Here is a 26,806-nt window from a genome sequence, read left to right as displayed (position 1 = left end):
AAACACAGAAAGACACCATGCACATGGATATGCACAGGCACACAGATTCATTCTATATCTTTGAAGTGTTTAGGGTCCTGGTCTTTCAGCAGTGGTGGTGACTGGTGTTGAGCTGAGACAGTGATCAGAGAAACCAGAGAGGACAGCATCCATGTCCTCTCTGGTTTCCGCTCTGGGCTTTGATCTACTCGAACACTAGAAAGTAGCTTCTGAGAACATGAAAATTTGTTCAAGTATGATAAGTGGGCATTAGAGCAGGTGAACTTTTTTTTTTTTTAGATAATCATGTCTTGCAAAACTTTACCAAGCATAACATTGAGAAGCCTCAGCTTGTGGTGGAGTGTGATTGAATACACAGCCAGCTGGGGAAACCTTGACAGTTTCCCAGCTGGCTGTGGTCCACAGTTTAGTGGCTTGCTGTCTTCTTGTCTTTGTGTCTCTGTAGGAGCAGGCCTTGTCACCATGTGTGTCTTCCATCAGACCAGCTCCCACCTTCCTACTCCCCACCCAACAGCCTTGGATCACAGAACAAGCAGAAGTACCCCTTTCATTAGTCTGAATTTGAATTCCTTGTTCCCTTTTTTATTAACAATGACCTTTCTGTTTATCACATTATTTTTAGTCCTCTCCCTTCCCCATTTCCCAACTTCTCTTTCTCCATGTCTTTCCATCCTTTCAACTCTGTCACCCTGAGTAACTTTTTGATTCCTCCTCACCTTTTGGCCCCCTGTCTCTTATTTCTCTGTCCCTCTTCTCCTTGCTCTCTTGTTCTCTTCTTCGCTCTGTGACCAGAGATTGATTGGCCAAGCTCAGGTCCAGTCAGAATTCCCCTGTTATGAGGTCAACCCCGCTCACACAATTAGAGAAATCTCTCTTCGAATCAGCTTTGTGCATTTTTGGCACCAGTAGCTAGCCTCAGCATAGAAACCTCCCTCTGTTAGTGCATTTGATTTCCTTTGTGGTTTTTCTGACATGCTCTATATTGCCTTCCTTAAAACAATCTGTAATCTGTCAGCTATGTGAGTGTAATGTTGCCTCTCATAACTCTGTTTGTCTGTGTATAGTTTCACCCTTGGGCTATTTTGCTTGGTGTGTCCATTGAGTGGACAGTAGACCCTGGAGTCCCCTGAGTGAGAGCTGATAATGTAGGGCTGGGTGATAATATTGTCATGTACCGTCCCTCCAAGTAAATGTATCATGACACAATTAACATACTGATATATTATAGTTTACAATGTCATGTCTAAATGAATTATAGCAAGTTAAATTTTGCCAAATTGTGTCACAGCATGAAATCTTAAATATGTCTGACTTTCCTTTTTCCAAAAATGATAGGGTTCATTAAAGTAAAAAATGAAAAACAATTCAATGTTTGACTTTTTACTACAGCATGTAATTTTTAATGCTGTGATAGTTTTTAAAATCACATAGTATTTTATCCATATTACCCATTCCTATATTAGAGAGTGTGTCTAAGCATCTCACTGCATTCAAAGGAATGTGTGCTTTCAAAACACTTGTTCTGAAAGTTCCTTTAATGAATGAGAAAGAGAGAAAAATTGGTCAGATTCAATAAGATGCAGTGAATCTGGTCACCTAACTCAAAATGAGGTATGTGCCCTCCTCCCATTTTAAATCAGTGTATTAATAGTTCACATATTACTTGGTATTTGCTTTTACATCTAAAGTCTGTGTACAGCATGCGCAAGTACAATCAACAATATTCCTGTGTGTATATGCATGTGTGTTTGCGTGAGAGAAAAACAAATTTCTCTCCTGAAAGTTTTTGTTATCTGCAAGTATATCAGTCCAGTCAATGATGACTAAAAGGTTTTCATAACAAATATGTATGTGTGTGTGTGTGTGTGTGTGTGTGTGTGTGTGTGATTGCCAGATAGAGCAGCTGAAGCAGGAGCTGAACAGGAAGGAGTCAGAGATGCAGGCCCTGCAGACCAAACTAGAAACACTGACCAATCAGAACTCAGACTGCAAGCAACATATCGAGGTGCTAAAGGAGTCGCTCAACGCCAAGGAGCAACGCGCCAATACACTGCAGACAGAGGTCAGTACGCACACACAGACACACACACACAAAATCAACAGATGTACAAACACTCACAAATACTCCCACACATACGCAAACTTTCACCAGGATGCACTGAACCACTCCAGCTTCCTGGAAAACACTTGTAAAAGATACACACAGCCTTACACGAATGAGGCTGTGTGAAAGTGAATATGTCTGTTGATCGCTACAATAATAACAGCGGTGAGGGCCATAATATGTGAAGGCTGTTTTCTGTGGAATTACAAGAATTAATAAATGATTGCATTGTAGTGTGTGTTTCCTGTTATGCTCCTCTTACTTCTACTCTTCCCTGCTTTTATATTTCCCTCATTGGCGCTTATTGTTTGCTTGTTGTTTTTAATGGCTAATTCATCAAAATCAATGAGTTTTTGTAGTCCAGGGACAAATAGCCAATATTGGCACATTTACATTGATGTCAGTCTGAAAAAATGTATGGTCATCCTAACCATACATAAACAATCCTGTCTTATTCAGCCTTGGTTTCTTCTCTTTCTGTTTTTCTAATGCACATTGAGGTGGGTGGAAAAAAAAAAGTCTATGCGTGTGGCTCCTTTAGTCCACTAGTGGGCTTGTGTGGGCGGGTCATTTAGTCAGAAGGCTGTAGAAAGCTGGCAGCTTTTCCTTCTTCATCTTTGAAGTTTATAAACTCTATGGCTCTAATGATTTTATCACTGCTGTTAGGGATGGAGGCGGGTTGTATGTGGAGAGATGGAGGTGTATATGTGCGTGTGGGGTGGCGGGGCGAGGCGGGGAGCATTTAGCATTTTTCTCCATCACTCTCTAGACTTGGAACTGATACTTTAGATCTCTTTGTGTTCGGCAGTTGAGAGCAGCCTGCTAACTATGTCCACTCATCATTACAGGAAGCAATTTGGGCCAAAATTAGGCCTAATTGTCCTTACATGTGCAAGGAATTTTGGCCCTTGCAGTAAGCTGAATACATCATACTTAAAGGAATTGGTTTTCAGTGGGTGGTTTTGTGTGAGTACATGTTTTTGTTTGTGTGTCCTACTGAAATGGCACATAAAGAAATTTGTATGTGCGCATGTGTGTCCTTTTCACCATAGGTATAATTTTATGGGGAGACAAGGAGACATTTCACCCCCAGTAATTTTATATTAATGAGGAATAATGTCATATAATATCATGATCGATCAGATCCTTGCGGTTATTGCAGTTATTAGATGACGGAGTGTGTCCTGTGATGTAGCGCTTGTGATCCTTATCTCCAAGTGGTTAATTATCAATGTTCTTTCATTTTTCAGAGCTGACTCTTTCATAACAGAGCCAGCAGCAATGTTCAGCCATGTTTTGGCTATGTTTCTGCTGTACTAGTCATATGTTAACACATAACAATACCATAAATATTGTGATATGACAACTCTTTTATCACAATAATATTTGTACTAGTATTATCATGACACCCATAAAACACCCCTACTGGCAGTCATATTGCCAATATCGGTTTTAAGATGCAAACTTTTTTCATAATATATTAAGAAAACTATTTTAATTTAACTAATTTTTAGATAATATACTTTTATATGCACACAACTTAAATCAACATGATCACCTCTTCAGTGTAAATCACCATTGAAGTTAACATTCCCCCTTTTTGAATACAATTCTGAATACTGTCCAGGTCAGGATGTCATTTTAAGTTTCAAAGGGTTAAATATAAAGTGGGTTATGCAGTGTACTACGCAAATGACCATTATGCCATTAAAACATGTTATTTTTACTGGTGAAGACTATAATTGTAGTAGTTTGAACCATTCCAGTAAATGTTTGTCCCAAAGTTGAAATGCCCATGAGTGGACCGGTGTGTGTGTGTATGTGTTTCTGTCAATATGTGTGTGTATATGTTTATGCATGAACGTGTGGGTGCATGACAAGGCAACGATACATAATTGATTATACTGCCCCTGACATGTGGGACATTTCTGTGCTCCGGAGCTTGCCTTCTTCTCACTTGTCATAAACAGACGGGCTGTAATCAGATCCGACGGTCCTGATCACCGCAAACACACACACACTCATATACACACACACACACACACAAAAAAAAACACATACACTGTCAGTGGTGATTGCTCGACTCTCATCTCCAGTCATGAGAAGCTTTTTCCTGCTATTGAAGTGGCCTTTCCCCTTGCTTGAGGAAGGCTAGGGTTTCCTTGTCTAAGTGGGCAAACCAGAAGATGAGTAAAGCTATTTAGGGCATATGAGGCCAGCCTTAGCCCTTCATTCCTCTACCGTCTGTCAATCATTTGGCTAGAGAGCTCTGTCATACTCACAGGATCTCCCTTCTCACCTCATTCCTTCCACTCATATTATTACTTCATCTCCCTTCAGCAGTTTGTTTCAGATTTCCCACACCTCATTTAAAATTCCTCAAGAGCCCCACATTTCCGTTTTGTCTCACTCATGACTATTGGCCTATCATACCCATTCCCATGTACTGTATATGTATGTGTGTGTGTGTGTGTGTGTGTGCCAGGTGGGTCTTATCGTGAATGACAGTGATTGGTACACAAAGGCACAAAGGATCAGTAATCCACTCCCACATGCCTTCCAGACCAGCAGCATCATCTCACAGACACTTGTCTCTAAAAGCAATTCACATCAGGATGAGACTGAGAAGGGACCGGCCACTGAACAGAGCAGGCACTGTGAACAAGGGAATGAGAAAATGGAAGTGTATTTATTTGTCACTCAAAGTTAAGGACAGCTTCCAAATGGGCGTGATTGAATCCGTCTCCAGATAACAGAAAATGTGGAAAATAATGAGTGTGCGCTTGTGTGTCAGCATTGTGACTCTGCTGTCCACGTCTGTGGAAACTTAACCCTTTAATACAGTAGGTGTATGTGTCTTTGCTGCCCCAGTCAGGACAATGCAGGGCTGTAACTATACTCCAGCAGATCAGGTAACCTATCAGAGACCTTCCTGCATATTTAACCAGCAAGAGACAGGAACAAGCCACTACTCCAGTAGAAAGGGGTTTGCGGAGGCTTTTTCGTTTTCTTTGAGAACCTAATTTCGAAAATGAAACTTGTACTGAAAGAAGCCAAATCAGACTCTGTTAAAACTTGTAGGCATGATGTCAGTTTCCCCAAATTTGCGACATTTAAGCTGCAATTTGTAAGTTGAGATAATTTCCTCTTGCATTAATTCTGACTCATTTCACTAATCAAAACAAGTTTCATACCTGCAACCCATGCATGAGTACGCCAGAGCCCTGCAGGACAGTTTGCGAGTGACAATCATTTCACAGTGGGACACTGTTACCATTTGCAGTCTTCATGTAAACAGTGCTTGCACGCAAATGGCTTTTATGAAACCATCCTGTTTGTTTGAATCAACTGTTCTTGGTCACACTTGGTTTCTATGTCACGCTGAGGTCCAGAGTGTACACTGATCTGATTTGAGATTTCAGATCAAAGTAACATTCCTTCAAATTCAGATTTTATTGACTCAAGACAATGGTTGCATGGTATGGAGTGAACAAAAAAACAAACAAACAATACAATCATGATAAAACAATGGCGCTCGGCAGGAACGAAGCGCAACATGAACTACTTAAAAACAGTAGAACATTCCTCAAGAAGGCAGCTAATTTTGGCTTATCTGACTATAAATATATTGTCCTTACAATCTTACATTCAACCAAAATATGATACCCCCAGGCAGTTCTCACTGCAAAGCTTGTACTCCCTCTGATACCTATCCAGGCCTTTATATTTTCCTGTGACCTTGGAAATTCTGACTATGACCATAAAAATAGCCTGTCTGTAATTTTGTTTTTCATACAGTATGGTATTTTTCCATGAGCTAGAGATAAGGCAAACCACATTCATTTAGTATTCTGCATTACCTGGAAAATCCTTAGTGATACATATACTCCAGAGTTATACAAGTTAAGCAAATAGCTGCATATTACCTGAAAGAGTTTAGTGTTTTTACTTTTTAGCAGCCTCCCCCAAAAGCCAGTAATTCTCTCTATAACTGTAACACAGACTAGGTTTCTTCCCAGCTGTCCATACTGTCTGTGTTGACTTGTGTCTTTCACCTGTTTAACTCATTCTGAATGGTCAAAGTCTGTGCGAATTATATATGCGCTATAATAAAATTATCTAATATGAACGCCGGTATTTATGGGAGGTGATGTTGTGGGGCTGTGTTGTAGGGTAAATTGCCCTCAAGTCAATCACAAGTCATTGCATAAAAGTAACTAAATGACGAGATGCATTACAATGTTGTAGTGTGTGCATGTACAAGACACAGAGGCCTTATTTATTCATTAGAGAAATTTCGATATGCTTTCCACTGCTACACATGGTTAATGCCGAATATGCCTTTGAACCAACCTAAAGGATTTTACACAGAGTAAGATAAGAGGAATATTGCCACCTGCCCCTCCAATTTGAGATTACTGTGGAAAATAAATTTTCTAGAATAAAGCATTTGTATCTATGGACTGGATTTGGTGCTGTTAGGTCAGTCAGCTTGAGCTTTGTTTGACGATACTGTGTGATACGCCCCAACACCTCTCCTGCTATCTGTGTGGGATCCTGCTCCCCACTTAGAGCAAAAAATAGGCCTTTGTGGTGTGGCTCATAGGTTAAAAGGTACTTCAGAGATTCATTTAGAAATACTTGAGTGTTCAGTGAGACCTGCCTTTGCTGTCTTCTTTAGTGGTAATTCTAAGTTATTACCTTCAATTTTTGATGCCACAAATCATGTTGTATTTGATGTCTTTGGCAGATATTAAGATTTTCATTTTGCGAAGGTCGACATGCTTTGATTTACATATTCTTCACTTGAGGCAAGCATTTTGCAGGTGGCCACTTACCCACACAGGGGAAATCCAGGCTCAGGGTGCTTAAGTCAAAGTCTGCATCAGGCACATAAATAACGCTGTAACATTTGATATTTCGTTCCCCACCGAGTGCCAGCTGAAGCGTAAGTAGCAGCACGCCTTCGGTGCACGTTTTGCATGCGGCAACATGTCTGTGTTTACGGAGAACACACTGTGGTATTTTAATTCAACTTGCTCAGATGTGACCTCAAATATCTTTTATTCTCTTTCATCGCCAGCGTTTGCAGTGTGTCTGCCAGAGGGCCTCCGTTGAGTTTTGATTCTGAGGTTGAGGTGTAATGACTCGAAGAAGATATAAATGACTCAAAAATGACTTGCTAACATCAACCCTAGCAACGGTGACGAATAGGGAAAACAAGAGGAAAATAAAAAAGAAATTGGAGTGGGAGAGGGAAAGAAGGATAGATGGAGCGACAGGAGGAAGTGAGAAGTGAGAGAATAGAGTTACTTGATGGCTGTGGAAGGCTTTGGGCTTCTGTCAGTGAGCAATTCGATGGTACGGTGTACTGTGGTCCCTGCTGGACTATTTTTGTTGATCTTTCCTTGTCTTCTTTGCTGATTGATGGTCCATATAGGTAGTGAGGCGGAGAAAAGATGTGGTCTCAACCTGGTTACACTCCACCCTGGACTCTCCCCCCACTGTGTTCTCTCTGTCTGTCTTTCTTTCTGCCTCATTCTCTTTTGCTTCCTCTGTCCAGATTTTCTCTTCCCCCATAATATCTACCTCCATCTGTCTTCCCTCCCCCAATTTTCATCTCCTCTGTCCATTCTCATCCCCCATCTATTGAAAACCACTGCAATGAAGGGTGTATGACATATTAATTATAGGTGACAACCTGATGAACTCTCCAAAGACGACAGTGAGGTGGTTGGCATAAGCAAGTAGAAAATAGGTTCTGTTTTTATCTGACCTCTAAAGTCAACTTCACATTTAAACCCTGGACCTTCAGTGATGGGTCCATCCAACGGGACCTGGTCCCAACCATTGCAGACCAGATATAATATGACCTCATTCGAACTTGACTGACCACGGTCACTATTCTCAGGCCCAACAGCAGGCTCCCGGGTTCCTGGGGTGGTGCGGTTTGGGATGCATTGTGAGCAGCAAAGCATTGGGGCCCCTCAGAACAAACATGGTACGATCCAAAATAAAGCCCCCGCGAGTTCTTCAGAGGCCATGTGGAAAAGCCATAAAGTGGAGTTATAGGGGTCAGAATGGGGATGAGACTTTTAATGGTTTACACAGGGAATGAGGTAAATATGTGCACGACTGAAGGAAGAGACAAACACAAGTGTGACAGTATGCATATTCACATTACAATACACACATTAGTGTTGCCATTCAAATACACATAACGCATGCTTCAGCTCAAATGATGCGTTAAGTTTTAGGACATCTAAGGTAAATTTTATTGGCGTGATGATTTATCCCACGTGAAGGTCTTTAGGAAGTTCATTATGGGGCCAGAACAGCGACAGTTAAATTTTGGCATTGAAAATAAAGTTTGCTATTGAAAACAAAAGCTGAACTGAAAAAGGAAACATTGGCACTTGTAGTGGAAAAAGTTGTATTGGCACTGAAATAGTTTCACTGAAAAATAAAACACAGGCACTAAAAAATTACAATCTTATAATCTTACATTTTTTCTTCATGTCTGTCTTTTTTCAGTAGCAGTTTTTTTTTTTTTTTACACTGTCAGTTGTTTTTTTTTTCAGCGTCACTGGTTTTCAGTTTCAACTTTCTGTCACTGTTTTGGCGTAGAGAGCAAGGCCCTTGCTGGGTCTACAATACCCAGTATGCCTTGTGGTCCGACGAAAATGTCTGAGGGCGATGGCATCATGGCCGAGATTTTGAGCAGCACTGTTGCAATTTTCGCTCTAGTACTGTTAATATGTCTCTTTATTAAGATTTCATATTTTTTCAGGCGAGACAGTAACCATGCACATTCCAAATATGTGGTCAGTTTATCCAAATAACGCCTGTTTGTAAATCTCCTGCAACGTTTTCGGAGATGTGAGGAGCTGCTGGCCGGGAGAGACCAGCCAGTCATCTCACAGTAGCAGCCCGAGTCCTGCGTCGGGAAGAAAATGATCCAATGAACTGATCTGTGCAGCTCTTTGGTGATTTACTGCTCACTCTAATGTCTCTGTAGCATTTTGTCGTGTGATATAATTTTTCTTTTGAAAGATAAATGTTGGTTTCATAGATGAAATCTAACAATTGTAGCTGCCACATTAGTTTGTCTGAATGTAAAGTGAAGGTTCATGTTTTTACTGGACATAACAGAAGTGCTACCTCTGGGGCTCTATATATACAGATATCACCACAATTCAATAAATATAAATATATTAAAATGAACACACACACACACACAGTAATGAGGGTTTTACTTGGTCTGCTGTCAGTTAGTGGTAAGACAGCCAGAGACAATACGCTGCTTTCTTTTTGTTTCCCTCTACTCAGGGTCACCCCGCTTTGCTCAGACCACTTAGCCTCTAATTTAATACCCACATATGGACACATTTACACACACACACACACACACACACTGACACACACAGATATACAAAGAAACACTTACACAAATATGCAGTACCACAAGAATACAGTCGGAGAAGAGTTTACACTTCCACTTACAGAAAGTTCAATATTTATTAATGGGAAACCTTTCTGTATAGTCTCCTCTCCTCTCCTCTCCTCCTCTGCCTGTTTTTCTTTCTCTCTTTTTTTTGGCTCCAATTCTATTCAGCACAATTGATTTTAAATAAACAATGACTTTGAGGGAGTTCTGATTTTCTATTTTAAAGGGTGTTTGGGGGTGTTAATATCCATATCGTGAACAGCTTGGGGGTATACATAAAACACAGCAAATCTACACCGTTCAGTGGATGTACATGCAAACACTCTCAAATTAAATCAGTTGAATTTAATGTATTAATTTATTCTCATAGTCATAGTTTAATTTCAAATTAAATTTATTTTTAATAGAATAAAGAATTAAAAGAGAATTGCCTTGTTACTTACAGGCACACTTTATGACACAGCTATTCAGGATCATTTGTTAAAGTATATCATTATCATTAGACAGTATATCATCTTCCATACCCTTCGTATGGAAGATTTAAAATAATAATAATAAAATAATAATAAATAAAAACAAATCAAACATGCATTTAATCTGTCATAATAAATTAAATATGTATGTTAAGAGGGCAGTTATTTAGCTTTCTGTCTTTAATAAATGATTGAATTGTTTTTCATTGTGACATTATTTTTTCCATGCCACATTAAAATCAAACAAAGTGAACAGGTGTATTGTATTTCAGAAAAAAATTCAAAATCCCCCCAAAATAGGAGCACCAATCAAGGTTTTACAGGATACACAGCAAGCAGAAGACAGCAGGAAGCTAGTCTGGGTTTAGTTAGCAGAATAATGTTATTTAGCTTTATTTTATGCTCAGGTTTCATCAGAAATTCTAAATTCTAAATGTTTTGTCTGTGTGATAAGCTCGCACTTAATTTTGCATAACTTTATTACAGAATGATTCAACAAAGGAAGAAAATTAAAATATTATTTTGCTATATACCTGCTGTCCAGTTTAAATTCTAATCTTGCACTGAGTATAGAAAGTAGTGTAGAAAGAGTGGAACGTGAAAGACACACATACCTGTTGGCTACAATGTCATAGAATGCAAAGGGTACTGCAATATACCTTACTTATAAGTGTTCAGTTTTGGTTTATACCATTTTATCTGGCCTATGAAACTGTATCTTTATATGCTTGAATCCTCTCTTCCCTGCTGACTTTTAGAGCAGACCTAAATATGACTGAATTCTTTGTTGCACCTTAGTCTTATTTATGTTATTTGTACGTGCTGAGACTAAATTGGAAATGTGTTGGTGAGGAAGGAAGTAAAGTTTGTGTTGTTTTGTGCTGGCTATTTCAATCATATTGATACTGTTCATCCAACCTATCTCTCTTGAGCTAAAATCTGTACTTAAAGATACCGGGTGTGTTAGACTGACCAGCAGAATGACAGACACAACTAAACTAAAGAGACTTTTTCACTTGTTAACCAAGCAGAAAACAAGCGGATTTCAGTGCACCTACTGTACTGTAGACTGCAGACCTGCATCGTTCTCCACGTGTTTGCCAGAGTGACTGTTCAGTGTGGTTTGAGAGGAAATAGATTCCCTGGAAACAGGATGTAGCAACTGGCATGCAGTGCTGGAAATGATCAGGAAAAATAATCAAAGAAGGAGCAAGTGTTAATGAGGGGGAACGCCTGCAGCGTCTCTTCCTTTATATGTGCATGTGTGTATCTTGTGTGTGTCTGTGTGTGTGTGTGTCTGTCTGTGTGTGTGTGTGTCCATCAGTGGTGGAGGAAGTAATGATGGATGGAGGGTGAAAGAGGGATTGAGACAGCTGTGTGCAGTGAGGGTTAACATGAAGGTACTCGGGGTGAGTCCCCTACATATTCTGTGTCATATATCCATGCACTGGTACAATACCAAAAGCATGGCATGATTGACTTTCATGCTTTGGCAGAAAACATTCATTCATTCTGTTGACAAAGATCCTTTTGTCAGTGAATCCTGGGAGTTCTGTGTGTGCGTGTATTCGTCCTTGTCTATTTTTTTCTACATCTGCGTTTTCCCATGTTCCCTCTATAGCCTGTGGCCAGACAGCTGTGTTGCCATGGTTTTATCAACAGATGTTGGAGTGTACAATGAGACTGTGCCTCTCACTCCACCCTCCAGCCCCTGCTGTGAGGCAGTTTACATCCGCTTATTATCCCGAACCAGCCCTGAGGTTATCCGTCTATTATACAATTCCTGATCAGAGCTCTGACTACTGCCTTATCCCCAGCTTTGATGACACACCTCAAATGACACCCTGCCTAAGCCCCAGGACAGGGAATGTCCTTCATTTCCGTACAGATCAGCCCCGGTGTCGTCATGTCTGGCGTGTCCAGCTCAGGTGGAGAGGAAATCTTCTCCGTGTATGTGCTTGTAGATACAATATGTGTGTGTGAAGTGAGAGAATCCAGAACCAGTGCAAGCTTGTGAGGAAGCTCTTGCTGTGCTCACAGTTGCTCTGCAAAGTTCTTCAGTCTTACATTAGACATCGTAACTTCCACCTGCACCTGTGCACATGCACATACACGCCAACGTGCATGAATGCGCTCATATGAAAAAATCCCACTTTGGTCTTCAGGCTGTCTAACCGCACAACCTTCAACAGTAATCTCCTGACATCTATTGGAAGTTTCTATTGCCTCATCAGGAAACTATGGATCATTTAACGCCACTCCTTCTCACATCTGTGTGAGGAAAAGTTACCCACAATCAGGTGCTTATACACCATCTGTGGGAGGCAGTACAGTTTATATACTGTATACATATGATTTTTATGAACGGGATTGGCCAATTATTCATTCACCTTTTAGCAATCTTTGATAATTCAGACATTAGCCAGAGCGAAAGCAAAACTAACAACAATTGGCTGTTTGAACTCAGCAGTCCACATTCATTCTCTTCCTTCTTCATTATGTGAAGTGTGTGTCGTTTTTTCGTTGATGCACATTTTTCAATGAAAAGAGATATTTCAATTATTATAGCTGGTACGGGAAACTCTCTGGTGGTCTCACGTCATCTTGAAATGAAATAGCCTACCTTCTTTTTGTGATATAATCCAGACTTGGCCACATTAATCGCTAGACAAACATGAATTAGTCGAATATTATGTCATAAATTTAGATGATTAATTTCACAGCACAGACCTTTAAATAAATTAAGTCTAATGGCTGCCCTCTACTGTATTTATACAGGCTGGCTGAATAGCACACACAGCTGTGTGTAGTGTTCCGCAGCATCACCAGCAGACCTAAGTACAGACATCAGATACACTCCACCAGACCCACTGTTGGGATTTAAGAACTTTATAGCAGCGTTGTCATCTGAACTCCCATTTAAACGTCTTTGAACAGCAACACAAAAAATGAGTGAAGCTCATGGTTTGCATGTATGAAGGTCAGAGTTTGATTGGGAGATTTGTGATCATATTAGCAATGTTCTCAACCTACTTGTCTACTGGCAGTATTGGCCTTCCAAGCGGGTGAGTGAGAGTGCAACTGTTACTGTGTGAGTATGCAAGTGTTGGTTCATCCCCAGGCCTTTGCTGTGGTCTCCCCATCGTCTCTGGTTCTGCCGTTTTGACTGTGGTCTACTCATATAGTCCCCATGTTGTTTATTGCGGCCCAGAGCCGACGTTGGGCCCGATACCTTTGCAGATTCGCCTGCCAGAAAAACTTTTATGATGAAATGTGAGGCAGGCAAAAGGGAGGTGAGGACAAACAGAGAAGTTGTTTTCTTTAAGCCTCTGTTTTACTTTGCTAACCAGTGTCCAGAATCCACATTTGGCTGTCATTGCAAGAATGAGAGAGGAAGTCAAGGAGAATGAGTGTGTTTATGCATGTGTGTGCATGCTTCCATGTTTTAATTTCAGGTACATGCATGTGTGCATGTAAGAAACTGTTGAATAAACACACGTGTGCATGCACGCTTTAGAGCGGTTATGAGTTTGTGACTGTATTCGTTTAAAGAAATAACCACATATTGCCAAGAATTAATAGTTTTGCAACCACAGAATCTTGAAAACATATCAAGGTCATTTTTTAAAATGATATGGTGCTGAGTGAGGAGCTGGAAAGCCTAAGTTGGGTTTTGGGGGAAGACGGGGTGATATAGATGTGTTTTTAATTCATCTATTCAGAGGAACGCCTCAGTGCAATCTTCAGTGTTCCTTTCGGATTTGAACTGGACCAGACTGGACAGCAGTGGGAACTTTTACCTCCCTTCCTTACCTCTCTCCTTCTTCTCTCATACATTGAATAAAAAAAAACTTAACTAAACAATAACAACATTGTAATTGCAAAACAAAATATCTTCCCTGGAGTCCAGTTGTGTAGGCATAATGAGTCTTTCGGTTGTCTTGGAGACTGTAGGAGTTCTACTTTGTGTTTGACCTCTCTCACATAGACACAAATACAAATCCGCACTGAAACGCAGAAATCTACAAATTCCCTGTCGGAAAATGTGGGCCTGTCCCAAAGACAATCTGGACTGAGGACTTTAGGGATTTCTCACACTGACACATCACTTTGTCTCGCCGCAAGACCTGCACCTTTAAACGGCAATAGGAAAACTCCCGGAGAGTTTGGAGCATGGCTGGAGGGATGGAGTGTTGAGAGAGCAGTAGTTGTGGCGGTGTGAGAGAGAGGTGTTGTTGGAAGAAGACATTGAGAAGAAGGGGACTAGAGGGAAAAGAAAATTGGAGAGGAAATTGAAGGAGAAGAGAGAGGTTAATCACCTTGACTTGTGAGCTGTTATCTCAGCGTGTGTGCCAGCTGATAAAGCCATACAGTATTTCCTGTAACAGACATACTGATGGAGTAGTAGTTTTAGCCAGCGGAGGAGCAGGGTGTCAGTGGTGTTAATATGCTCGAGCCGAATGCTCAAGGGAATTCCCATCATCTCTATCCACTTTGTTTCATTCTTTCCTTTATCTCTACTCTTCAACCGTACTCCTCTCCATCCTTCCATCCCTCTCTCCACCTCTCTTCATCTCTGTCTCCTTGTTTTTTTGTGTCTGGCAGCGGTGAGTTCTTTAAGAGGGTATTAGCAGGGCGTCTTTACACTACTATCACAGCTTAGAGGGCCAGTGCAGGTGAGACAGCAGGGATTTCCTGTTAGGCCTCTCTGCTACATTCTTGCTAAATTGCTCCTTGCCAGGTTGGGTTGGAGGGGAGGGGGTCTCTCTCGCTGTGTTTTATTCTGTCTCATACACACAGTGACAAATACACATGCGCACGCACACGCACACTCGTGTAGCAGAAAAGAAACATCAGCACATGATGATGTGCAGGCACTAACATACTGTACAGTATGTTCAAAGGATTAGTGGTGTAACCCAGTGTGTGTGTGTGTATGTTTGTGTGTATGCCAGTGTGGAGTGAGGAGGACAGAACAGGGCTCAGTATTAGACTCTGGTTGTCTGCCAGAGGAGCAATATGAGATAAATACTTCACCATCTTACACCTGGGGGTCCTGGCCTGCTTCTTATGCTACTACTTGAGAGGAGCCCTCTGTGTGTCTGCAGCCTGCATGGTGCACTCTCATTTTACACACAGAGACACACACACATACAGGCAGGTAGGAACTGACTGTGGTCCAGCACAGCCATACCTCTCAGTTGTGTTCTCGGTATATTACTGCATTGCTCCCAAACAGCCACGGAGGAAGTATTCAGATCATTTACAAGTAAAAATAGCAATAGCACAATGTAAAACACAGAAATAGTAAAAGTACAAGTAGCGTTCTTAAAATATCACAAACGTCACTTGTTGTTACAGTGGAGTTGCCTGGAAACCAATGCTGTAGCAGAGTCTCTGCTATACAAAACAGTATGTAACTCTGCCTAAAATCACAGATTGTTGTTTTTACATTTCTGTTTGTGTACAGATAAAACAAACAAGAATATATTAATTAGTCAGTTTTAGAGGTTTTGGTAGGTGTATGGATAGAGGCAGGATAGCTGTTTCTCCTGCTTCCAGTCATAATGCTAAGCTAGCTCCATATTTAAGGCTAGACATTAGAGCAGTACTGTGTAGATCTTCTCACCTAACTCTCAGAAAGAAAAAGGGAATAACTGTATTGTCCAATAAGTTGAACTATTTGGAAGAAGAAGAATATGGGGAGAACATGCAAACTCCACACAGAAAGGACCTGGGACAGCTGGGGTTCAAACCCAAGACCTTCTTGGTGTAAGGCAACAGTGTTTACCACTGAGCCACCATACTGCTCTATTATTATTATTTAACACGAAGCATTTAAATGTTGTAGCTGTTTGAGGTAAATTTTAACTATTTTCTAAACTGTCAGGTAGTTTAAAGGTATAATATGTAATTGTTCCACATTAAAATGTCTAAAAACAACTAGACCTATGTTATATATTTTGTTGAGCTGTGTACTTACATCATCCCAAATGTTCCCAACAATGTTCAAACCCAGAGAAATCTGTAATTTAATCAAAGTAACGGACCGTTTCATTTGGTCGCATGTCAATGGCGACATACCTCCTCTACCAAAAAGTAAACACGCACAAGATGCATACGGCGGCGCTGTGTTTGTCTGCTACAGTGGCGTCTACCAAAGAGTAACTTACACACATACAAGATAATACATCGGCATTGTGGTTGTTCCACAGAAACTGTTATAAATTGACGTTTATTCAGTTTTAAGCTAAATTTTCATGATAAATTCAGGTCGCTTTTAACTATATCTTTTAGCCGGAAGAAGGATTTTAGTCATTGCACGTCTGGATCTTAAGTTATCAGAGAAATAAACTGTGCAAACGTTAGCAGAAGCTCGGCTAACAGCCCCTCCAGCAAGTCCGGTGGTCACCAAACATCGTCGGAGAAATATTGATTTTTTAGGTGAAACAGCTTTAATTAGTATTTTTAACGATTTTAATCTGAGTGTACGTTTGTGTCTGGAGAGAAGGAGACCTCTGCGGATAATTCGGCTCCCGGGAGAAACCGACCAAACGTCTGGATCTTACGTTATAAGAGAAATAAGCCGAACAAGTGTTAGCAGCAGCTCGGCTAACAGCCCGTACCGGACGTCCGGTCGTCGCCGTACATCGTCGGAGAAACACTGATTTTTTAGGTAAAACAACTTTAATTAGTATTTTAACGATTTTAATCTGCGTTTACGTTTGTGTCTGGAGAGGAGGAGACCTCTGTGGGTAATTCAGCTCCCGGCAAAAACATCCCGCATGATTAACACTGGAGTAATCCTATCCCGGTGAAGCTGGTTATACATCACATGGATGTATAAAGAGAACTGGATACAGCGTCGTAGACGGGGCCCTGTTCATTCCTATGAAAGTTGCTCAGTGGCGCATGAAGCAATAAAAAATCAACTTCCCGGTATGAAAGTACCTGGATCTTCCGCATTGTGCGGCCCATACAGCATGCGGACTAGTGACTTTCGCTTGTTCTCTTTATACATCCATGATTTAACAACGAAGACAACAACTCCCATGATCCCTTGCTACTTCACACCGTCATCACACTCCATCCTTTGTTATTGTTTTGATTGAGAGACCCTTAGCGGCTGAAATTACATATTGTGCGTTTAATTTATTGTGTATGTAATGATCATATATTTTATATGATCATTGTATGTTTTGTATTTTTGTAACTATCACTCACTCAAATGTAGAGGAGTAAAAAATACAATATTTTTCATTGTAGTGGAGTAAAAATATAAAGAAGCATAAGTTGAAATAATCAACTAACGTACAAGTACCTCAGAACTGTACTGAAGTACAGTACTCAACTAAATGTACTTCATTACTTTGCTCCCAACATGCTGCCTCCTTTTATGGATTTCCTTAAGTGCCCTGTGAAATGGTTGAGAGATGAGCTGGAGAGCACAACACAGCCTGTGCTCTAAGTGTTTTCACACCATCCCCTCTGTGTCCACGTAATGCCTGTTAAAATGCCTGTTAACAAGCCCTCCCTTACTGCTTCCCTTTATCTATATGTGTGTGTCTCTTGAAATCGCATAAAACACACATGCACAAATTAAGTTCAAATGGGTTCACTCATTGCGCCATGGCAAAAAGTGCTGGAAATGTAATCAGGTGTTGAAGAGCAACAGAGGAGCACATAGTATGCTCATGACAGCAAGCTGAGAGTGTGTTTCTATGTGTGTGTGTGTGTGTGTGTGCGTGTGTGCGCGCCACTGTAGGCGGTGCAGCAGAACACTGATATATGTCCAATACGAAGTTCTGGAGTGAGCTCAGATATCACTCATCTCATTGCACACAGCCAGATACGAAGGATTTTAATGTGTGAGTGTGAAGTCTGTGAGCAGTCTGATCTGCGGCAGTGCTGGTCCAATCATACAGCACAGAATCCTCAATAACAAATGATGGGACAGGCTCCAGCCTCTCCTTCTCTTGACACACACATACTTTAACTGCATCAGTCCACAGTGGTTCATTTTATGGACATTAGGTCAAAGCTGAACTTTTATTACTTCCAAATTTCAACAAGTAAATGTGTTGAGATGTATCATTTCCAGCACTGAATAGTAACATATGGGCCACCTGACTGAGGTAAAAAAAAAAAAAAATACTGTGTAAGCTTTCTTCTATTTCTACCCCTCTGTCTGTCAGTCAATCTTTCACAGATTACTTTCACCCTCTAAATGCCTGTCCATCAGACTGTCTAGCTAAACTATAGAATATGAATATTGTGTTACACTGTATCACCCACTGTGTCTGTTACTGTGTATAGGTCTAACTCCCTATTCTTCTGTCTGTTCTTGTTTCTGTCTGACTTCATATCCACACTTAACGTCTTATCCTGGTCTGTTCTAGGTAGATGCTCTGCGTGTGCGTTTGGAGGAAAAGGAGCAGTTCTTGACAAAGAAAACCAAGCAACTACAGGACCTGACTGATGAAAAGAGCACACTAACTGGAGAGATCAGAGACATGAAGGACATGTTGGATGTCAAGGAGAGGAAGGTCAATGTCTTACAGAAGAAGGTATGTACATTCAGCTACTTAAATTATCATATAGTATCTGTACAATTGTTGCCTCCAGTGTGGCCAGACATATTAAAGTACATATTAATCAAGTAGATATCAAAACTAATTGCTACATTTTATTAAAGATGCACCAATCAATATTTTTACGTTGACAATGGATGAGAGGACAATATGTATGTGAAAGGGGTCGCCTGTAGTGACAAACTCAGAAATTTATCACTCGACTCGGCAGATCCTCTCAGCTCTACGGAGCATTTTAGCATCTTTGGCTCAATGTTTTGGTTTTCGGGCCCACAGCTTTGTTCAAACTCACCACTCTCATCAACCTTGTTTCCAACTGCAACTGTTTTCAGTGAAAAAGCTTTGATAAACCCACACAACCAGCCCGGCACTGAATGGCAGACAGACAAAAAGACTGGTAGTTGGTTAGCAACAGTTGGTTAAAAATATTTTTACAGACTGCTGAGGTGTGGTGCACATATAATGCTAATTTCTAGTGCAATGTTAATATGTATTAAGCACTGCTAAAGCATGCTGCAGCATAAGATGTGTGTAAAAGTTCAAAAGTCAAAGCTTTAACTCACCATCAATGAGAGCCTTGCGCCTGAAATCATATCGAGGTGTTATGTTTGTGAGTGACAAGCACAGTGTGTCAGCGCCGGAGCCTTGTTTTGGTAGCGATCGGTGCTAACTTTGTGGAAAGTTCAGGGTATTCTGACTTAACTTAGAAGGGAGGGACAGATAGCGATGTAAAGTAAGTCTTCAATCCTCCGTTGGGGTTTTAGCACCAGTAGTTTGTTCTCTTGTTCTGATGAAAGAAATGATTGTGTTGAAAAAAAAAAAGGATCACATATCCATTCCCTCCTGATTCTTGGGACTTTTGCAGAGGGGAAATACTTCTTACACTCTGCCACCAGTGCGCATAGGTGATCACACAAGAGAGCTGTATTCTCTTTTTCTGACAGACGCTATGTTTGAAACATGTCACAGACGCCTCTTTCAACTCTATTTGCTCAAGAATATAGTTTTGCTGTAAAAGCAGACATTGTATCTGCCAATCTAAATACTGCTGACATCATCCCCTGAAGTGAAAGATTGTTGAGCTTGTTGAAGGGTAAAAATATATCACATAAGTACATTTATTTCACCATCCAATAATTGACTGTTACATGGTCAGCCAGGGGCCACAAAGATATTTTTTTTCTTCCTTTTTTAATTATTTTTTGGCATTTTTTGACAGTCAATATTGCAGAGAGTATTAAGTGCACAAGCTTTCAATACACTGCTGAGCTCTGGTGATATATTATACTTACAATTATTTCAGGATAGATGACACATACTTGCTTTTTCACTGGGGTAGTGAAGTCAGAGAAGTGGCGTGTCACTGCAGTGGCTCCATCGGTGAAAACACCAGAACAGGAGTCCCAGCTCAGTCATCATCCAGAGCCTTAAATATTTCTTCTCCAGTAGTTTTTTTTTTGGCAGGGTTAAGGCACACAGTAAATCCTCTTGCAAGTCATCTTGATATATGTATTGGACATATACTGCCATATACACCTGCTCGCTCTCTCTCTCTCTCTCTCACACACACACACACACACACACACACACACATACTTTCTCTCTCTCTCTCTCTCACGGCATGTTTCAGAGGCCTTAATGACTTTTATAAGGTTAGCTATTTAGCTGTGACCACCTGTGGTGCGCATGTTGGCAATTCCTCTATAGACCAATTATACACACATAAAGGTCCCCTCTCAACTTCCTTGTTTCCTGTCATGTCCTCAAATTAGATCTCCTTCTCTCTCCTCCCAACCTCCCCCTTGCTGGGTTTAATGAAAAAGGGCTCCAAAGGTCATATGCAGTACCATCAATCTGCGTGTGTGTAAATGTGTATGTGTTTGCGTGTATGTGTGCGTGAATATTTTCAAATGAATTATTTCACAATTTATTTAAGGAAGACTTCCAAGTGTTTCTTTGTAAGGTGCCTAAACATGACCTTTACGTGCACCCTATACTGTGTTGAACCCCTTTGGGTCCCACATATAGCTCTTTATGTGAGGCACTTAATAAGCAGATGAAGGCGGCATTCTGCTTTCTGACATTTCATTCATGTCTATTTGAACTTTGCCTTTATTTCACGGCCAAAGAAACGTTTCCTGTAGGATAGATTCATTTTGGAGGCACTTTGTTGGAAATTTAAAGTTTAAGTAAAAAAACAAAATGACCAAATTTGTTTATTAGTATTTCTATTTTGAATATTAACATGTCGCCTTAGTTCACATTGTCATTCCTCCATGCCCAAAAGTGACGTTCGGTTTGATGATGTCTGGTTTCTGATAGTTTTTTTGCTCCTCTATTAATGCTCTCTGTCTGCCTCTTAGTAAAAAGTCTCCATCTGTCTCTCTATCCCTGTGTGTTGTTGAATGTAAAGGCCTTTCTAAAGCCAACCATACAATACAGTACAGTACAATACAGTATTTTTTTATTTAATTTCATTTTGCGATCTCAGTGGGAATCAGCTTCAAGCATTGGATTAATGTTTTGAATACCTCAAAACCTCCTGGCATCGTGCAGCAGATTTACTTGGATGTGAATAATGTTTTTCTACACAACTACAGCGTCTCTCATCTCTCATAGACATAGAAAGTTTCTGTAAAAAACAAAGTCATTGTGGTACTTACCACCAAGAAAGGTGGGTCCTATAAAAGTTCCATCAAGGATGTTTCAAATTACTTCTTGCAAATGTAATGGAGGCTTTTCTCCTCAATTTGTTAATGTGTTCAGTACTCAGGGCCTTGTGTAATGAAATAACTGCTTCTCAGCTCACCACAACTCTCTTCAACCAGTTCCATTATGATACAAAGAGTTGTAAATTCTATGTAGGCATCACAATTGTTGGCAGTTGTCTCACAAACTCTAGTTAATACAAGGCAGAGCTCAATATAAAGCAGATGCTGTCTTATTAACATTTATATAATAATAAAATATGAACCAGCAAACATCAAATCCCTTTTTGAAATTAACATACAGTGCCTGTGTTTTTTAAAGGGCAGTAAATGCTGCAGTTTCATTTCCTTCTCACACTTTAGGCACATTTTAGGCCATCGTAGAATGTGCGTTCAGAGGTCTAAGTTGTTCTTTAACAGGCTTAGCTCAATATCTAGGAGGCTCAGCTGTATTTGATCAGCTTCAGCTGTAGCCTGTGTTTTTCAGCTGTAGTTTGTTTTCTCTCATCTGTACTTCCTCAGCTTTGAGCTGTGTGTCATCTTCTTCAGCTGGCCTTTGTCAGTTTAATGCTAACAGTAGTACGCAACATACGCATATATGTTAGCGAAAGTGGAGGAGGGTTGTAGCCACCTGCGCCGAGAGATGATGGAGAGATAGAGATGCAGAATTGCTAAAAATCTAAAGTTGTTTAAAAAATATACAATAGTAAGAAACCACAGAGCATTTATTGTTATTCACCTAGTTTTGAGCTTCAGTGAAAAATTTGGATTGTGATTTACTGGAATCAAATGTGTTGTCAACATGCTGTTTCTAGTTTGCATAGATTCTATCTTCAGTAGAAAGCACTTCCAATGAAAACTGTTCACAGTTGAGGCATGTGGATTACCCAGACTGAGCTGGACATTGTTTCTGGAAATGATGTTGCCGTACATTTTTTATGTGTATTTTTTCAATGCTGGGAGCACAAATAAAATGTAAAATTCCATTCATCCCAATCGTATTTGGTTGGTTCCAGAAAACATGGCCAAATTTACTACAATGATATGTGTTTCTAGCTACCTCTAGAGGATGTGAGAAAATATGTTTTTTTGTAATTTGGGTGAACCAACCCTATAATCTTTCATGACTAATAATTCCATGGTTATGTTTCTAACAGGAAAAATGTTGTTTTGGTGACACTGTACAAATGGAAATCATAACTTACTATAAATCTTAGTTCAACATAACTAACACCTGGGCTTATGTTAGTTCAGGGAGTCACATATCCCTTTTCTTTACAAAATACATCTCTTTTGACATCCTTCCATACACTGTGTATACCCAACATCTCTGTTTGATTTGTTTTGCAACTTTCCAGTTTCCCAGCACTTATAGGATGCTATAACTTACAGATCTATGTACAAGGAGAAAGACAGAAGTGGAGCTTGGAGTCATAACTTGTTTCCTTCCTAATTTCATACTGTGTAAGTCATCACATCTCAGTTGTAAAAGACACAGACAGACACTTTGTATTTAAAGTCCTCCCAGCTTTTTCCTTAAACTAACCGTATTTAAATGTCAAGGGTACATTTTCCTCACTAAACGAGGACGTTTTTCATATGAAAAAACATTCTCCGAGGATCAGCTAAATGTGGGCCAATGGAGAAACTTAGTTAATATATTGATAATAAAAACCTTTGCTGTGGGCAGGTGCTGCTTTGTTTTCATGACACAATGTAATGAGGTTTAGCTCAGACCATTTAAAAGTTGATTGAGTTGCAGGCCTCCTCCTCATAAAATCATCAGCTTTGAATGAGTCAGATAAACACAGTTCATAGAGCTATTAATCTTTTATGTATGTTCCCCCTCTGATGAAAAGATATCTATACCAGACACAAACACACACACACACACACACACACACACACACCCACACACACACACCCACACACACACACACACACACACACACACAAATCTTCCTGGACAGCTTTGGGAATTAAAATGACGCATCAGTATTATTAGAACAAGCTTTCTATCTTCACCACAAACAAGTCCAATTACCCACCACCCAGAGTGTGTTAGTGGTGATGACAAAGGTTCATGACAGATAAACTAGTGCACGATAATGTGTTTCTGCCTCTTTTTTTTTTGTGTGCGTGTGCGTGTGAATGGGAATGTGTGTATGTGTTGGTGTGTATGCATAGTTGATCTCACCCCAGTCATAAGGAATTGACATCTGGAGAACTAAGAGGAAAAACAGTCTGTAGGATGTTTATGTAGGTGTAATATAAAATGGGACGGAAGAGGTAGAAAAAAACTTAATGTAAATAACAACAGGTCTGTCTGTCAACAGGAGTCTGTTTGGTGAGTTGAACTACAGTTTGTGGATGTTTTACTGTACATTTTTACATTCTTTGCATTCAATGAATCATACCTGTCTCCCCTGATCCTGTGTTTTAGATGACTTTACTGTACTGACTTTTTATTTTAATTTTAAAAATATATATGTGTTTTTTAAAAATTGTTAATGATTAGTGATTAAAAAGCTTGACTGAAGACACACCTACATACTCAATTCAAACAAATGTAACAGTTTATTTGACACATTTTGCATCGAGATACTTCTTCATGTAAATAGAAACGAGAGTTTCTCAGTACAGCCACACTTTCATCTGTTAGACTGCTTTGACTTTGAAGTTTAAGAGTCTTTTGCTCCCATCTGTGAAGTGTGGAACTTTTGAATGGTAAAGTGCCCTTCTTTAGTCCCTCTTTGGTGCTGAAATAATTCTTTAATAGAGCAAGTGATACCTTACATGCAGGCAAAATGACTCCCAGACTGCCAGACAAATGAGACACAGATAGACACAAAGATAGATCAGTGCTAAGCACATTGATATCTCCAATGACCCTTTTTGAAATGATTATGGCGCAAGACTGCCCTAAATTACAGTATCACTCATTAGTGCCCTATTTTCTGTCTCGGGAAAGTATGAGGATTGTTATCTTTTCCTACGGGCCTCTCCACAGACAGTCACTATGACTTACAGCATGGCACCATGATGTCATCGCTGTAGTTTGAGCCCTAGAGTGATCCTAATAGAGGCTGAATTTAACTAAAAATAATGAGCAACTGGTCTTTAGATGAAAAAAAGAAAATGTATATTCTAGGTTTGTGCGGGCATTTTCGGTCTTACGTATCACAACACAGAACAGTAGGAGCTCTGTTCAAGCCCTTGGTCTACGCGACCATGACCAATGCATAATGATGCATTTATTTATTTATTTTTTCATTTTTAGTTCCTTTTTTTTTTTTTTTTTTTTTTCTTTCACTGGGGGGCTAGGGGTGTGGGAGGTACACATGCAGAGACGGTTGTGGTGTGGTTTTGGCATACATGTGTTATTCATGTTCAAACATTGTGGTCGTCTCAATCCATATTCATGCTTTTAAAAAGCCTAGCTGTGTGCATGGAAGTATAGTATCCCCTGTCATGTTCCCTCCCTATAGCAACCACAGACAGGGAGATTCAGTTACGTCTGCTTTGGCTGCTTTGGGCATATATGTGTGTATGTTTGTGTATGTGTGTCTATATAGAAGGATGCCCTGTACACCAGAGTCTCTGTTAGTTATGATAGTGTCTAGCAGGTCCCCCCTAGACTTTCTCAGGGGACCCAGCTCTGTTTCAGTGCACCCTCCGCCACACTCTTTCAGCACTTGCTCTGGCCTGGTGTCATCAGCACGGCTAGGGCTTTCATTATGAAGAAAAGTAGAGAGAGAGAGAAAGTGATATAGAGATAAATAGAGATGTTCCCTGGCCTTCTACATTTCCTCTTTCCTCTCCCCCACCTCACTCTCTCTCTCTGTGGAGCAATTGCTCTTTACTCTGTCCATTTTTCATAATTTTATGAGCTTTCACTTTTGTTGAAATACGCTCCGTTTTCCCGTCCCTTGTTGAATAAACGGATGCACACTGTCTAATGACGGTCTTCTGTTAACATTGTAATAATTTTAGTGAACAGCTACACCTATTCAGCATTTTGCTGACCTTATTTTTCCCAAAACAACCTTCAGTGCTTCTTTTCTCTCTTTTCTCTCCCTCCTCCCACATGTTTTACACACCGCCCCAAAACAACAGTGGCACTGTTGAATCTGATGCATATGGATAGCGAGGGGAAGTGCTGCATGTTGATAGAAAGGAAAATATTAGTCCAACATCGGCACAGTGTTTATTGTGTGTTTTGTGTGTGTGCATATGTACTGTGTATAGACAAATGTGAACATTGCTTACTGCATTTAGAGTTTGTCCAGATGTGATCATGACAATGATCACTCTCGCCAATTTTAAACTACTTCCCAACACAGTCATATAATATGTGCTGTCGTTTAAACAGATTTTTATGTCCAATGACACCCCATTACAAGTGCAGGGTATCTAACCTCAATACTTTTTGAGTACTGACTGAAATGGGTTCACAGTAAGGAGTATCGAAAACTGTCAAGTGCTGAAATTTGCAATTGGATGCTCTGTCAAATTCTTATTTACTCTTATTCTTTGGTCAGATAGTTCAGAATCTAAAACAGGAAACCTTTAACACTGATGACCTGGGAAATGTGTCATATTTTGATAAATGACAACAGGTTTTGTAGTTTAAAAAAAAAGGAATTAAAAAAACATATCAGTTCTGAAACTCAGGTTTATCATATTAGCACTGGTCTCAAATGTTTCCAAAAGATACCCAGCCTTAACCGATGCTAAATGCTAATAAAGATTATAAGGTTTGAGGGGAAGTGAAGACTACTGTCTTCATGAGGTAAATAGTGAATTATTGACAGACATACATTACGTAGATACATTGTAGGGCGTAGGAATCCCAGGTGAGTGATTGTGTGTGTGTGTGTGTGTGTAACAGATGTATTTCTCAGAGATCCTATAGATAACTCTTGACTGTATGTGTACGTTCCTGCATGTGAGCGTGTGTGATCTTGATAGATCTGTGATGAGGCCACCAATGCCTTTCATCCTAATGGATTCCATCTGACCAATCACAGCACAGAGACATGGCTACAGATAAGCCCGTCGGAGCTGGGGAGGTTCCGGTAAACAGCCTGTGATAGGCCCCCCTGTATCCCCCTCTGCTCCTATCAACAATCAGCCAGGGTTAATGGTGAGAGCCTGAGGCTGGCTGATTGGAGCCAGGCTACACATCAGTCAAGACAAACCCAGTGTTGGGCCATATGTCAGGCTCCAGCTATTCGAGTCCGCCTTCTGCCTGACCACAACACCTGCACTTCAATTCAAGAAATCAGACGTGTTTGATGACTTCCCCACTTGATGAAGAACTTAAGCCTGACTGTATCCTGATGATGACACAAGCCATAACTCAAGCTGACCTGTTTCGACCTAACCTGTCAGCAGTCCAGTATTACTATTTTATACTTGAAGATCGGAGACAGGCACTTCAGTTTATGTCTAACCCTCTCAAATGAAAGTGGGTCACAGTT

At 40.3% G+C, this 26,806-nt stretch overlaps 1 protein-coding gene across 17 annotated transcripts in view; it reads left to right on the top strand.

Moving 5' to 3' along the window:
- The window catches only part of LOC121895562 (ERC protein 2-like), a 156,541-nt gene that overhangs the window by 19,147 nt on the left and 110,588 nt on the right, over positions 1 to 26,806 (top strand). For 15 of the 17 annotated variants that reach the window (XR_006095807.1, XR_006095806.1, XM_042408834.1 and 12 more), the window contains 3 exons: positions 446 to 538; positions 1,895 to 2,062; positions 18,424 to 18,591. Coding sequence is in view for 15 of the 17 variants with exons in the window: in XM_042408834.1 (XP_042264768.1) it covers positions 446 to 538; positions 1,895 to 2,062; positions 18,424 to 18,591 (429 nt within the window). In the remaining 2 variants the exon portion in view is untranslated. The remainder of the gene's footprint in view (positions 1 to 445; positions 539 to 1,894; positions 2,063 to 18,423; positions 18,592 to 26,806) is intronic. The other 2 variants (XM_042408842.1, XM_042408838.1) reach the window with 1 other exon arrangement.

The sequence above is a fragment of the Thunnus maccoyii genome, chromosome 4 (genome assembly GCF_910596095.1).
Source record: "Thunnus maccoyii chromosome 4, fThuMac1.1, whole genome shotgun sequence".
Lineage (NCBI taxonomy): Eukaryota > Metazoa > Chordata > Actinopteri > Scombriformes > Scombridae > Thunnus > Thunnus maccoyii.
Note: the sequence above shows the minus strand (reverse complement) of the source record. Positions and strands in the feature narration are given on the sequence as shown.